The following is a 13,642-nucleotide window of genomic DNA, read 5'->3' on the forward strand; positions in this document are numbered from 1 at the left end:
TCCTCATTCTCGTCTAAATCTTTGCTCTCCTGCAAACTACAAAATTATATTATTTTCTTTTGCATCTTCCCAACATCATGTCAAACAATCGCATCGTGAACACCTCGTGTAAGTTGTTATTTTTGTTCATTGAATTTTTTTCCTTTTCAATTTTTTGATTTCTTTATATGAGAAATAATATATTTTTTCTCTCTACAGTTGATGAAATGGATGAAGATTTTCAAGAAGAGTTGGTGGAACCATCAATGGAGGAAACAATAATTTCACAACACGATACGACTAATGGTTTTATTATTACTTTCATGTTTGTATGTAATGTATATTCCTATTGTGATTGGTTAGCTAAACCATAATATATATTTGATATAGGTGCGCCCAAACGGAAAGTCAGAGGTGTTACGAAAGGCTTATCACTCCAAAAGAAATGTCAGCGTACTCCAAAATTAGACGTGATTATACATCCGACAAGAAATCGGATTGTTGGCGAGAATGCTAAAGACTTCAAGACAGAAGCGTGTGTGATGGTAAAACAATTTGCACAAGTTCAACACCCTCGTTGGAAAGACATCCCAATGGAAAACAAGAGGAAGATGTGGATTGGAATGAAGGTATACAAAAATATTTATTTTCAGTATCAATCGTTCATTCCATGAAATTAGTGGGAAAGTTTTCTGTGTTATCACGTTTATTTTGTGTTTTTCTAAGCAATCACCTTTTTCTTGCAGCAAAAGTTTAATCTGGAAGAAGACGTCCACGTCAAAAAAGTAGTATTTCACCAATTCAATCGCCAATATAGGAGTTACAGGCATAAGTTGCACGTGCACTATCTTGAAAACAAGGGCGAAAGAACTATCTTGGATAAGTCTCCGCATGGAGTAAATCGTGAAGATTGGAAACTACTAATTGATTATTTTGAGAGCGATGCATTCAAGGTAATAGTTTTTTTTTTATTCAAGCTTGGTTGTGGTTGATAATGTTGATATACTTTGTTCGATCGACATTGATTTTATTTGTGTGGTATGTGATCTTTTGGTAATTTGGTTTCAATGAGCATATTTAGATTCTTGAAGCATAGTATGAACTAGACATGACCATGCCTATTGTGTAATTGAATGTTTAAAGCAATTTTGAAATATACATGACCACGCCTATTCTTCATTTGTCTACTGAAAGCTATTTGTAAAATATGCGTGATCATGTTTACTCTTTTCTGACCAACTGTTGAAACCCATGTGGAATATATGTATGATCATGGTTATTCTTAGATTGTCTTACGTCTTTTTTTGGCTGCTGAAAGCTAATTGTAAAATATGCGTGATCACATTTACTCTTAAATTGTATTCTACCACACTGTTGAAACCTATTTTGAAAATATGCGTGATCACGTTTATTCTTAGATTGCCTTATGTCTTTTTTTGATGCGTGATCACGTTTATTCTTAGATTGTCATATGTCTTTTTTTGCTGCTGAAAGCTAATTGTAAAATATGCGTGATCAAGTTTACTATTAAATTGTCTTCTACGCAACTGTTGAAACTTATTTCGAAAATATGCGTGATCACGTTTATTCTTAGATTATCATATGTCTTTTTTGGCTGCTTAAAGCTAATTGTAAAATATGCGTGATCATGTTTTGAAACCTATTTCTAAAATATGCGTGATCATGTTTATTCTTAGATTGTCTTTTCCCTTTTTTTTTGACATGTTTCACGTGTACTGTTTGAAGAAAATTAGTGGGAGAAATAAAGAGAATAGACAAAAACTTACAATGAATCACTCATGTGGAACAAAATCCATTGCCCAAGCTTGCTATGAAGAGGTACATGATTATTAATGTTTGTCCAATCGAAATAGTGCATATTTGAATTATATGTTGTTAACATTAACATGTTTACGATATTAGCGTGATCCTGAAACTGGCGAGGAGCCTACTCGTACAGCCGCATGGAGAAAAAGTCGATACAACAATGAGAAAAAACAATGGGTTGATGATGCTTCTAAAGAAGTTTATGTGAGTGCATATTTCTGTTTATGTGTACATACATATGTATGAAGTACAAATTCTAATATAAATTGTTATGTTCAGGAAAAGCTTATTATGTGTCAAAGTCTACCAGAAGACGGTGGAGAACCTATGACCGAGGATGAAGCATTCATAAAAGTTCTTGGAGAAGAAAAATCTAGCAGATTACGTGGATGTGGAGATGGGATCAAGCCAACTTCTAAAAGAGGAGAAAGGATAAATCTTGATCTTCAAAAGGAGAATGAAGAATTAAGAAAACAAAATCAAGAATTGACAGCTCGATTTGAGTCCTTAGAAGCTCAAGTTAGTAACAATGAAGTCAACCTACAGACTCAAGTCGAAGCTGTTCTGAGAATGCAGCTCCCAGGTCTCATGCAAAGCTTGAGTCAAAATAGTGAAACTCCAAATTCCAATTAATGTCGTTTAGGTGTCTTTTAATGTATTTATTTCCAAACAATGTGATATGACGTTTAATGTGTTTTATGAAATATATTATTTTAATTTAATTTTCTCAATTTTTATATATATATTTCATATTTTTAATGAAAGAAGAATTGATAATATTGTATATTAACTAGCAAATTAGATAAAAAAAAATATTAAATATGATGAATAATTTAAATTTAGTGACAAATTGTATACTTGACATTATATTAATATTGTGACAACCTTCAAAATTATTTTCCATCACTAAATTATTATCAATTTGTGACACTAATTATAGTGATAATAATTTATGTCACTATAGAATTTCTTTTAGTCACTATATTAATTTGTTTCAGTGTTGAAATAGATTTGTCACTAAAATAATATTGTTATAATGACAATAAAAAATATTTATTTTGTGACAACTATACTGCGTGACATTATTACGGAATAGTAGTGACGATTGTATCATGTGACTAAATCGATTCGTTTTAGTGACGGTAGCCACACGTGACTATATACAAATTGTTTTGGTGACAACTATAGAATGTGACTAATTTATGTGCTTCTAGTGACGATAAAGACATGCGACTACATACCAAATTATATAGTGACAGTAAATAGACGTGACTAATTGATGGAGTTGTAGTGACGATAAAAAAATGTGACTATATATCGAATAATTTAGTGACAATTATAATGTGTGACTACATAAGTGATTTATTGTGACAAATAATTCATGTCACTGAAACAATGAACTATAATGACGATCATTGTACGTGGCTATAAAAATTCTATATTGCGATGACTAATTATTGTCACAACATCATCATCTTCAGTGACAAGATCCTCTGTCACTATACTTCAATATGTAGTGACGTTATTTTTGTTGTTGTCACTAATACTTTTAGTGTCGGTGCATACAGTCTCGACTCAACGACGAACACAAAAGTCGTCACTAAGCACTTATAGTGACAATTTTGATACATACAGTGACAAAAAATGTCGCCACTAAAAACCGTTTTTTTTGTAGTGATATAGGAAAGAGAAATTATGGTTATCTTTTTCCACAAGTTTCCTTTTATCAAAAGAAAATATAAAATGGTATTCTCTTCTTATAAATTACCGTATTTTCACTTTAGGTTATGTTCTGTCTCCCTCCGTCCACAATTTAAAGCCCTATTTGCTCTTAATTTTTTGTCCACAAATTAAAGTCCTATTCTGCTTTTTGTACTTTTTTACTCTTCTTCTTTTCCTATATTTACTACCCTTTGCCACTAATGGACCCACCTTAAAACACATTTATCATTTTTATATTATATATTTACTACACTTTATCACTAGTGGACCCACTCACAACAACATTTATCACTTTAGTCAACTACCCATATATTTTATCCACATCACCTTTTTCAGCTTTCTTAGTCTCTGTGCCCACATCAAAATGAGGCTTTAAATTGTGGACGGAGGGAGTATTCATCAACAAGTTGAGAATTTTTTCATCTTCACAATCGATTTTTCAACTTGAGGATTACAAGGTATACAAAATCAACTACTTTAAATACTTTTTTTTTGTTATTACATAGTATTGTTAATTTTTTTAATTAATTGTCATCAAATAGGAATGGACAGATTTATTATCAGAAAATCATCAAATACAAATGAAGAGGCAGGTCAAAGAGAAAAAGCTCCTCAAGAACAAGTTCCCGCCTCCGAACAGTGGAAAGAGCTTTTTCTGCCATGAAGATTGTCAAAAGCCGGCTTCGAAATCGAATGGGTGATCGTTGGATGAATGATTGTTTAGTTACTTATATTGAGCAAGAAATTTTTGAGACAATTGACAATGAGCTGATATCAGGTTGCTTTCAGAATATGAGTAATCGTAGGGAATTATTGTAAAAATATTTTAGTAATATATAATTTTTTAAAAAATTATTTAATTTTTTATCATGTTTTGCCCCGCCCCCCTCCCCCCACCCCTAGGGGCCTGGCTCCGCCCCTGCTAGGAACCACTTACAAGAATGAGGTGTAAAAATAAGTTTAATGTGCTTGAATGTTTGTGAGTGTTATATGTGTTTAACATGAGCTTTGATGAGTTTCCTTGAAGGAATGTTGAATTGAGTATTTTAAGAGTTTGAGATGTGATTTTGGTGAATTTCGTTGGCCCACTGACCTACTGTGATCGACAGTTTTTCAATGTCAAAAAGCTTTGAAAATTTTATACCAAGTCTCTACATGAGTCTTGAGAACATCGGTAAAATTTCAAGTCATTTGGACTTCGTTTACTAGTTTTATAAAATACAAAACCGAAACTGCACATTACTACCGAGAGTTTCAGAGAGCAGGGGAAAGAGTCATTCATTTCAGCAGCTTCCTGTGTGATCTAGCTTTCCAAAATTTTATGGTATTAACCTTATTGTGTTATCTAGATATCCACAAAATTTGAGCTCAGTTTGACAACATTTACTATTTTTCAAAAATCCAAGTTTTCGATTGCTCAAAACTGCCGAATATGGTAGACTGTAGTAAAACAGTCATGTCTCCTACAATACTTGGAGTTTTTGACTCTACTTTTTTTTTATATATGAAAATAGACTCGAAGACCTTTCTTTTGGTATGAGTCTCGAGTCCAAGAGGTGTCGGAGTAAGAACAGGTTAGATTTTGAAGTTGAGTCAGTGTAAAAACAGAGCATGTTTTGATAATGTTTTATTGTGTTTTCTTATATGCCTTATGTGATTGTGTTGTCTATGTGTTGAACGAGATTGAACGAGCCTTATATGAGAGATAAATCGAGACTTAGTACCATGATTTTCTTGAAACCTATCCTTGAACTTAAGGATTTGAGATGAGTGGAGAGTTTATATAGAGATGAGTAAAGAGATAGAATATGAGATAGAGCATGAGTTAAGGCTTTATGAGTATGGATTTTAAAAGGATTAAAATGTTTTAAATCAATTCCTTTTTAATGGAGTTTAAAATGCTTATTTAAGTCATTTATAAATGAATAATGAGAAATGCGTAAAGAAGTTCGTAAATGAATCGCGGCATGAGATTTTCAAATTCCCTAGTAAACTAGGGAGATATTATGAAGGAACAAACAATGAACGAGACTCTCACCACCGAGTCACTACAACAATTGGAGAAGGAAAAAAATTCACGCACAAACAAGATATGTACACCACCTCAAGATGGAGGTAAAGAAAAAGGAAATGGAAGGAAAGCACTAGAACTAAACTTAAGGTATAACCCAACCCCAAAGCTAGTAGGCTCAAGTTAAGAGAGTGAATGCTTTGGCTAAAGTGCCAGAAGCTACAGCAAGAATAAAGTTGGAACGCCACCACAATAGAAACTTAGAAACCCCCATTAAATAATCATTTGAAAATGAGAAAATGAGTTTACATGGCAGAAGGAGTGCCATTAATCTTTAAGTGAAAGTTACCAAGATGATGAGAAAAGTTTGATATTAGAATTCCCTAGTCAAATCTGAGAAGGTGACTTAGGACGAAGGAAACAATTAAGGTAGTTCACCACTTTACTAAGATGAAGTGGGTGAAAGAATGTTGTTAGGTCCTGAACTGGTCCAACAGACGATTGAGAAAGTCGACCACATCAAGCAAAGAATCAAAGAAACTCAAGATAGACAAAAGTCTTACGCCGATAAACGCCGATTGGAATTAGAATTTAATGTTGGGGATCGAGTTTTCCTCAAAGTCTCTCCCTCAAAGGGAGTTATACGTTTCGGAAAGAGGGGCAAGTTACGACCCCGTTATATAGGACCTTTTGAGATCCTAAATAAGTTAGGCCTTTGTAGCCTATAAATTGGCTCTGCCACCAAGCATTGTGGATGTATACAATACGTATAGCATCTCGCAATTAAGAAAGCATGTGATTAAGCAAGATAAAGTAGTCCTAGCCAGGACCTAAGTTGTGAAGAGAAATCAGTCCAGATACTTGATCGCAAGATTCAAGTTTTACGAGGCAATAATATTGTTCTCGTCATGTAGTGGAACCATCACAGGATGGAAAATGCCACAAAGGAGATGAATGAAACGAATGACAAGTATCACAAGATAGAACACCAGATATGCAATTTCGAGGACGAAATTTTATAAGGAGGGAGGAATGTAATACCCCGTTTTCCTGAGTTAAATTTAGAATTTATTTTGAACTTAAGATTTAAGATGATTCACGCCGGATTGAGAAAAAGAATTTATTTTAATTCCAACAAAAATAATTTACAAAAACATTTGTAAATTTAGTTATTAAATTTATATGCATTGCATATTTATTTAATTTAGCAATCAAAGCATTTTCACGAGCTTTTATTTAAGCAAACACTGAAGAATTATTACAGTTTTCATAGTACAACCTGGAAGACTTTTTATTTTATTTTATCTTATTTTATTTTATTTTTTTCCTACACCTACTCCCACCACTAACTCCTCTACTGCAGCACATCACCAACTTCCCTACTGCAATACACCCACTACACCTACTCCTTTACAGGCAATCAAATCATTACATATCTTAGCAAATCTTATCCCAAATTTTAGCAGATCTTATGCAGGATCTTTACAGCTCCTTGCAGGATCTTTACAGCTCCCCAAGACTCCTCTGTTGTTTCAAAGATATACAACAGCCAAGCTCTCTCTCACTTATTCCACCAAAATATTTTCGTAAGGCCCCTTCACCAAATTTCTCAACCTGCAGCAAGCTTCTTTCTACAGCAATAAGAATCTAAGTTCTTTTCCTTCTTGATTGTGCAGTAACAACTCCCTAGCAAAGCAAAGAGCTTCAAAGGTTCAATTTTTTTTAAAAACCATACACTGCATATCTCTCTCTCAAATTCTTTACTCTGCTGAGCTTTTCATCTAAATTATTCATAGCATACAACTCCAGTAAAACCAACACATTCACAAGCATATATGTATGTACATTATATATATATACATCAGAGCATGATTATTTTTTTTAAATAAGAGAAGAAAGAAGAGTAGAAATATTTTGAAACATGTCGATAATTGAAGTTTTGAACTTTGTTCTTGTCTGTCGGATCTGAGTGTTTGGAGCGTTTGAGTCGGGAAAACTGAGGGTGTGTAGTCGACGGTGGCAGCCAAGGCTGCTGTAGCCGGAAGTTTCAGAGAGGGAGGGGTGTGCTGACGGTGGTGGCGTGGAGCCATTGACCGCGGCTGCCGGACCTAGAACAGGGGGAGTTAAGAGAGCAGAGGGAGTTCAGGGAGGCGGCAGCCTTGCTGTTGCTGTCGCCAAGGAGGAGAGAGAGAGGGGTGATGGCCGGCGGCCTTGGTGCCGTCGACTTGAGGAGGGAGAGCCGAGCGTCGTCAGCGGCTGTCGCTGTTGCTCTGGCAAGCTTCGGCGGCGGCGGCAGCGGAATTTCGAGGGAGAGGGAGGAACGGGCAATTGAGAGAGAGCCGAGGATGGCGCGGCTCGTCGCCGCTGCTCCTCCGGCGAGCTTACTTCTGGAAGAGTGAGAGGGAGACTTGAGGTGAGGAAAGGAGAGAGGTCGAAGGGAAGGAGAGAGGAGGCGGAGCCGCCGGCCTCCGGGGACGGCGCTGCCGTCCGGTAGCGGCGGCAGGAGAGCGCAGAGGGCGAGAGAGAGTGAGCGGCTGAGAGGGAGAGAGAGATATGTTGTGTGCGTGAGAGTGAAGGGAGGAAGAGAAGGGGAAATAGGGTTGAGGGACTTGGGCCGAATATTGGGCCGATTTTTATGAGTGATGGGCCGATTTTTAAATAGATTTGGGCTGCGATTTTTTTTAAAAGCTTGGGCCGATTTTTAATTTTATTTAGCTGGGCCCGATTTATTTTATTCAGTCTAGGCCATTCCTATTTTATTGAGTTGGGCCTCATCTTTTAAATTTATATGAGCTATTATTTATTTAAGCATGGGCTCTATTTCATCTATTTAAATGGCTTCCCTATTTTATTTAATTAGACTATTAATTAGTTTGATTAATTATTTTTAAAGACTTTGGATTGCCTTCAATTAATTAAATTGGGTTTTCTTATTTTTAATTAATTGAACTATTATTAGTTTGATTAATTTATTTAAAGGATAATTTTCATAATAATATTAAATTATTATTATGTGCATATTTTAAGTAAATTACTTATTATATGCTAAGCATGACATGAAATTGCATTATATTTTGCAATAAAACTATTTATGATTTAATTGGTTTTATTTATAATTCCAATTATTAAAGAAAGATGAGTAAGAATATTGTTGGTGTTCTTAACTCAAGAGAAATGTTTTCAATTATTTATTTATTAAATTTTGAAAACCCGGCTAAGTGAATCATAGAATGTTAAGCACTACACCATGACTTAAGATTAGATTTAAGGAGACCTATTGAGAATAGATTTCTTGTAGGCTTTGAGCATCAGAAGGATTAGCACTGCTACTCCGATTCAGAGATAAGGTTAAACGACAGGCTTTGCCTAGACAGGTGGGCATTACTTTTACTATACGTATATAGAGATCCCCTGCGTGTCGTAGGCCTCTTATACGAATATATGCATGAGATGATTTTAACTGTTAATTTCAGTTTATTATTATGCCAAAATGATAAATGACTCTTATGAAATGAAAATGAAATGTTTATGAAATGAAATGAAATGTTTATGAAATGATTGACTGCCAAAAATGTTTATGTTTTTATATGTATCCTATCTGTGTTGGTTCGCCAACTTTAAAGGAAATCCAATTGGGATCCTATGCTAGACAAAGGTCGCTAGCTAGGGTTAACGTGTACACTCATGGAGACCGCGAGTCGCTTGCGACCGGTCTTGGCGTCCGTGGTAAGGAGGCCTCCTTCCCGGCGCGTGACAGAAAGGAACAGATATGGATCATATGAAGGAAAATGATCGGCCGATCGACTTTATGAAAATGAAAGAAATATTTTAGTAAGCGCAGGTCATTTAAGAAAACCCCTGTGTGTTACTGTTATGGCAGTTCAATTTATATATGTATGCATGTTGTATTTTCGGCTATGCCCACTGAGTATTTTTATACTCAGCCCTGCATGTATTTCTAAATGTGCAGGTTGAGCAGTTGATGGAATGGAATGATGTTGAGCGGGTGTTCCTTTGACATTTCAAGAAATGTAACCTTGAGTATACATCTTCATATGTATATCTCACACGTTTTCCGCTGCAAAACACTTTGATTAGGATAACTCTATGTTATGAAGTTGTTACACGTGTTATTGGGTAAACCACCTTAATCAGTTCTCTTTTATGTGTATGTTTTATAAGTATCCAAATGATCATATATGATCCTAGCCTTTTTATCTATAAGTGATATTTTCATATACTTTAATGTTAAGTAATTGTCCATTTCCATTTCTTATTGTTCACCCCAAGTCATAACCCTGTTAACCCGTCATTGGGGAAGTGGGCTGTGACAGAGTGGTATCAGAGCGGTTCGTTCGCTCTGGCCCTAGAAACCTTATTCTAAAGAGTCGAGTCTAGTTTGATTCTTTATACTTACATGGGTTCATATGGCACCGCTCAACACTCCATTGCATCGTGCTCAATCAAGGAAAGAAGGTAACTGCAGTTTCAACGTTTTAAAGATGTTAATGTTCTAAAATGCTTCATGAATATGTTTATGTGAAGAGCATGTTATGATGAAATGTTGAATGTTTTGCCTTTCATGGCATATTTTCGCAGTCTATGATGTTATGATCAGATGAATGATAGAAAAGTGACATATATTTTCCCAGAGAACATAGATTGCTATAAGATGCATGATCACAATTTCAAAAGAACATAGACTACTAGATTAGTAGGATATCTCTACAATCTAGATTCTTAAGGTAATGATTTAGAAGAATGAAAGAGAACTTAGAACGTCTCAGCTCCCTTAAGAAAATGATGGTTCTTTTGAACTACAAAGAGGATTGAAAAGATATGTACGAGGTAAAGGAAAAGCACAGAATGACGATACACGACGAATTCTAGGTAAACGTTGCATCAAAGGTTGAACCATAGTCTCTACGTTCAAATGTTCAAGTGCAACGGAAGTACGACGGAATATCAAATCGACTTTTGCTATAGTATAGATTTTAAGAATAGTGTGTTTTGTCTGTGTACGTATGTCTGTGTGTATATGTCTTAAGAGAGGTTTGGGGTTTGAGATCAATAGGATAGGTGTTTAGCCCTATTTCGTGATGATTTTATGAGTTTTCCTGCTGTGCATTCGAGCTCGTTTCGTACCTTTTTGCTCTATATTTCACGTGCTTGATGATCTTTTTGGATGTACTATTGTCGCGTGCAGGATTCGCGAATTGCCGAGCGTTTTGGTTTTGTTTCGAGCATGTTTTGGAGTCAGGCTCACGGCCGCCGCCGCCAGGCGGCGGCCGCCGTGGAGACGGCGGCCGCGGCCCCACGGCGCAGGCCGTGCAACCTTGGGAGCAATCTGCGAAGACGGACCACGGCGCCGCCGTGTCACGGCGGACGCCGTCCACGGCGCCGCCGTCTCACGGCGGCCGCCGTCCAGACGCCGGCCGCGGCCCCACGGCGCGGGCCGTACAATTTTTGGAAGAAACCGCGAAGGGGCATCACGGCGGTGCCGTCCCACGGCGGCCGCCGTCCACGGCGCCGCCGTCTCACGGCGGCCGCCGCCCCTGTGCAGATCTGGCAGTTACGGAAATTGCTATAAAATCCGATTTTGAGGGTTTTATTTCATACTTCCGACTCCAGCAGCCTCCACCTGCGATTTTATGCTTTTCCCCATAGTTTAGATAGATAGAAACATTCTAGATACTTGTGGATTCCGCTAGATCGTTGATTTCATTGGATCGATTGTAAGTTTTTCATTTTGATTAGTTAATCTTTACAAGCTTTCTCGTTATTGCATTGCTTAGATAATCGTTGTTCCATGTTCAATTGATGAATCGTTGTTCTTTAATCTCGCCTAGATAATCGTTGTTTTTGATTGATTGATTTATCTAATGCTTTCTAGATTGCTAGTTAAAACCCTAGGTTTCTTAGTTTCCTGCGTTCTTAATCTGCTTCCTTCTCATTCCGCCTAGATAGATTTATATGCTTTCTGTTGATTCTGCATTAGATAATTACAAGCTTATTTAATTACGCGCTAGTTAATCGGAGAGAGAGCTAGACCCAATTACCCGATTAGAGTGTTTAGATTTCTTTTAAGTTTCTTGTGAGCAATACGGTTAGAGCCCTGCTAAGTCTTCCTTGTGAGACGACTTGAGTCACCTTACCACCCTAGGACGACCTCGTATAAATTCGAGTCCATCCGTTAGGTGTTTTTGGATGAGTCAAATTTTGGCGCCGTTGCCGGGGAAGGCTTTAGGCATTTGATTGTGTTGCATTGTTTTCTGTGTTTATTTTTGTTTCTTTCTTTTGACTCGGTTATTTTCTCCCTCCGGTGCGTTTGATTTGTTTGTTCGTGTTGTGTATACAAGGACGTAGAAGCTTGAAGAGAAAGCTTGCACCCTACTACGACAACATTCACCGACCTCGTGAGGCCCCTTTAAGCCTGTAAGAGGAGTCTGAGTCCAGTTCGAGAACCCTTGTGGAATCACAGTCTCGAGAGGGAGACCGTGAAGAGAGAATCGCTTCCGATCCCATTCTGGAAGCCATCGAGGATACACCTCCTTTGCACTCGGAAGGAGAAGAAGAAGTTCGGCCTAATCCTGACCAAGAAAACATGGCAGAGCAGAACGTACAGTATATGGGGGATTTTTCCAGGCCTGTTATTGGGACCACTAGCACTTCTGCAATAGTGTTTCCCACGGCGGTCCGGAATTATAATCTGAAGCCCAACGACTCAAACTTGCTGCCGCTCTTTCATGGGATGCCCAGTGAGGACGCCTTGCAGTTCGTCCGTGATTTCTGCTCTCAAGTGCAAACCTTCCCACTGTCGGGACTCACCGAGGATCAGTTGAGACTCAAGTGCTTACCTTATGCACTCAAGGACCGAGCTAGGACGTGGTTACTGTCCCTGCCGCCGAACTCCATCACCACATGGGGAGAGGCATGTGAGAAGTTCATGCTCAAGTACTATCCTAGCCACAAGACTCAAGAGATTAGGAGCCAAATAATGAACTTCATGCAAGGAGCTGACGAGCCTCTCCACGAGGCTTGGGAGAGATTCCAAGAGCTCCTCCGCCAGTGCCCACAGCACCAGTTATCACCTGTCATGTTGATGCAGTTCTTTTATGACGGATTGATTCAGACGGCACAGTTTATGGTGGACAGTACAGCAGGGGGCAACATTGCCCGGAAGACAGCTGATGAGCTCAAGGAGATTTTCAACACACTTGCAGCGAGTTCTCAACAGAAATCAGCTAGAGGAAGGAGGGTTGAAGCCAATGCAGTAGCTCCCAACAATGAGCTTCAGAAGCAAGTAGCAGAATTGATGAGACAAGTTCAGCACCTCAAGATGAACCAGGCAGAAGCCCCACCAGTTCACGCGCCACCAGCAGAAGGATGTGGAATATGTGGCGAATTTGGCCATGGAATTAACGCATGCCATCGAATGGGCGAATTCCCACCTGAAGGACAAGCTGAAGTCTATGCTGCTCAGGGCTATTCGGGGAGGCCTCAATTTGAACAGAGGCCCAGCTTTAATCAAGGGCAACAAAGCTCCAATTCGGGTTGGAGAGCTCAGCAGCAGAACTACACTCAAGCGTATCAGCAGCAGCAGCCTCAGCAGTATCAACAGTTCCCTATGCAACAAGGGAATTTTCAGCAGCAGCAATACCAGAATGCTCCTCAACAGTTTCAGAAGCAAGCTCAACCGCAGAAACCGTCTCTCGAGGACACCATGCAGTCCTTTATGGAGATGACCAAACAAAACATGGAGTCTCAGAGTGCTACTATCAAGCGCCTCGAGACCACAGTTGGGCAATTAACAGGAGCCTTGACTCAGCTGCAGCAAGAACAGCCAACGGGGAGGTTCCCAAATCAGGACCAACAGCCGCATCAAGCTCATGCCGTGGCGGTGATCGAGGAAAATGCCCCAATAACCGATGGGAAATGGAGAAGCAAAACCGTGCAAGCAATCAAGGCTACCCAATGCCTCAGTGAGCCATTGCCACCTGTCACTGTTGCACTAGACCAACCACCACCCAAGCAAGGAGATCCAGGTAGCTTTATTTTTGATATTAGCTTAGGTGGGGTTGAAAAGGTGTTTGGAATGCTTGA

At 38.3% G+C, this 13,642-nt stretch overlaps 1 protein-coding gene across 1 annotated transcript; it reads left to right on the plus strand.

Annotated features, from left to right (window-relative positions):
• Window positions 1-206: 206 nt before the first annotated feature.
• Window positions 207-2,439, plus strand: LOC131019071 (uncharacterized). Its single transcript, XM_057947752.1, has 6 exons — window positions 207-285; window positions 370-608; window positions 726-932; window positions 1,726-1,818; window positions 1,903-2,010; window positions 2,086-2,439. Exons 1-6 carry the CDS (start codon window positions 207-209, stop codon window positions 2,437-2,439), a joined length of 1,080 nt encoding a protein of 359 aa, XP_057803735.1.
• The last annotated feature ends 11,203 nt before the right edge of the window (window positions 2,440-13,642 follow it).

This window comes from Salvia miltiorrhiza, chromosome 3 (genome assembly GCF_028751815.1).
Source record: "Salvia miltiorrhiza cultivar Shanhuang (shh) chromosome 3, IMPLAD_Smil_shh, whole genome shotgun sequence".
In the NCBI taxonomy this organism is placed as follows: domain Eukaryota; kingdom Viridiplantae; phylum Streptophyta; class Magnoliopsida; order Lamiales; family Lamiaceae; genus Salvia; species Salvia miltiorrhiza.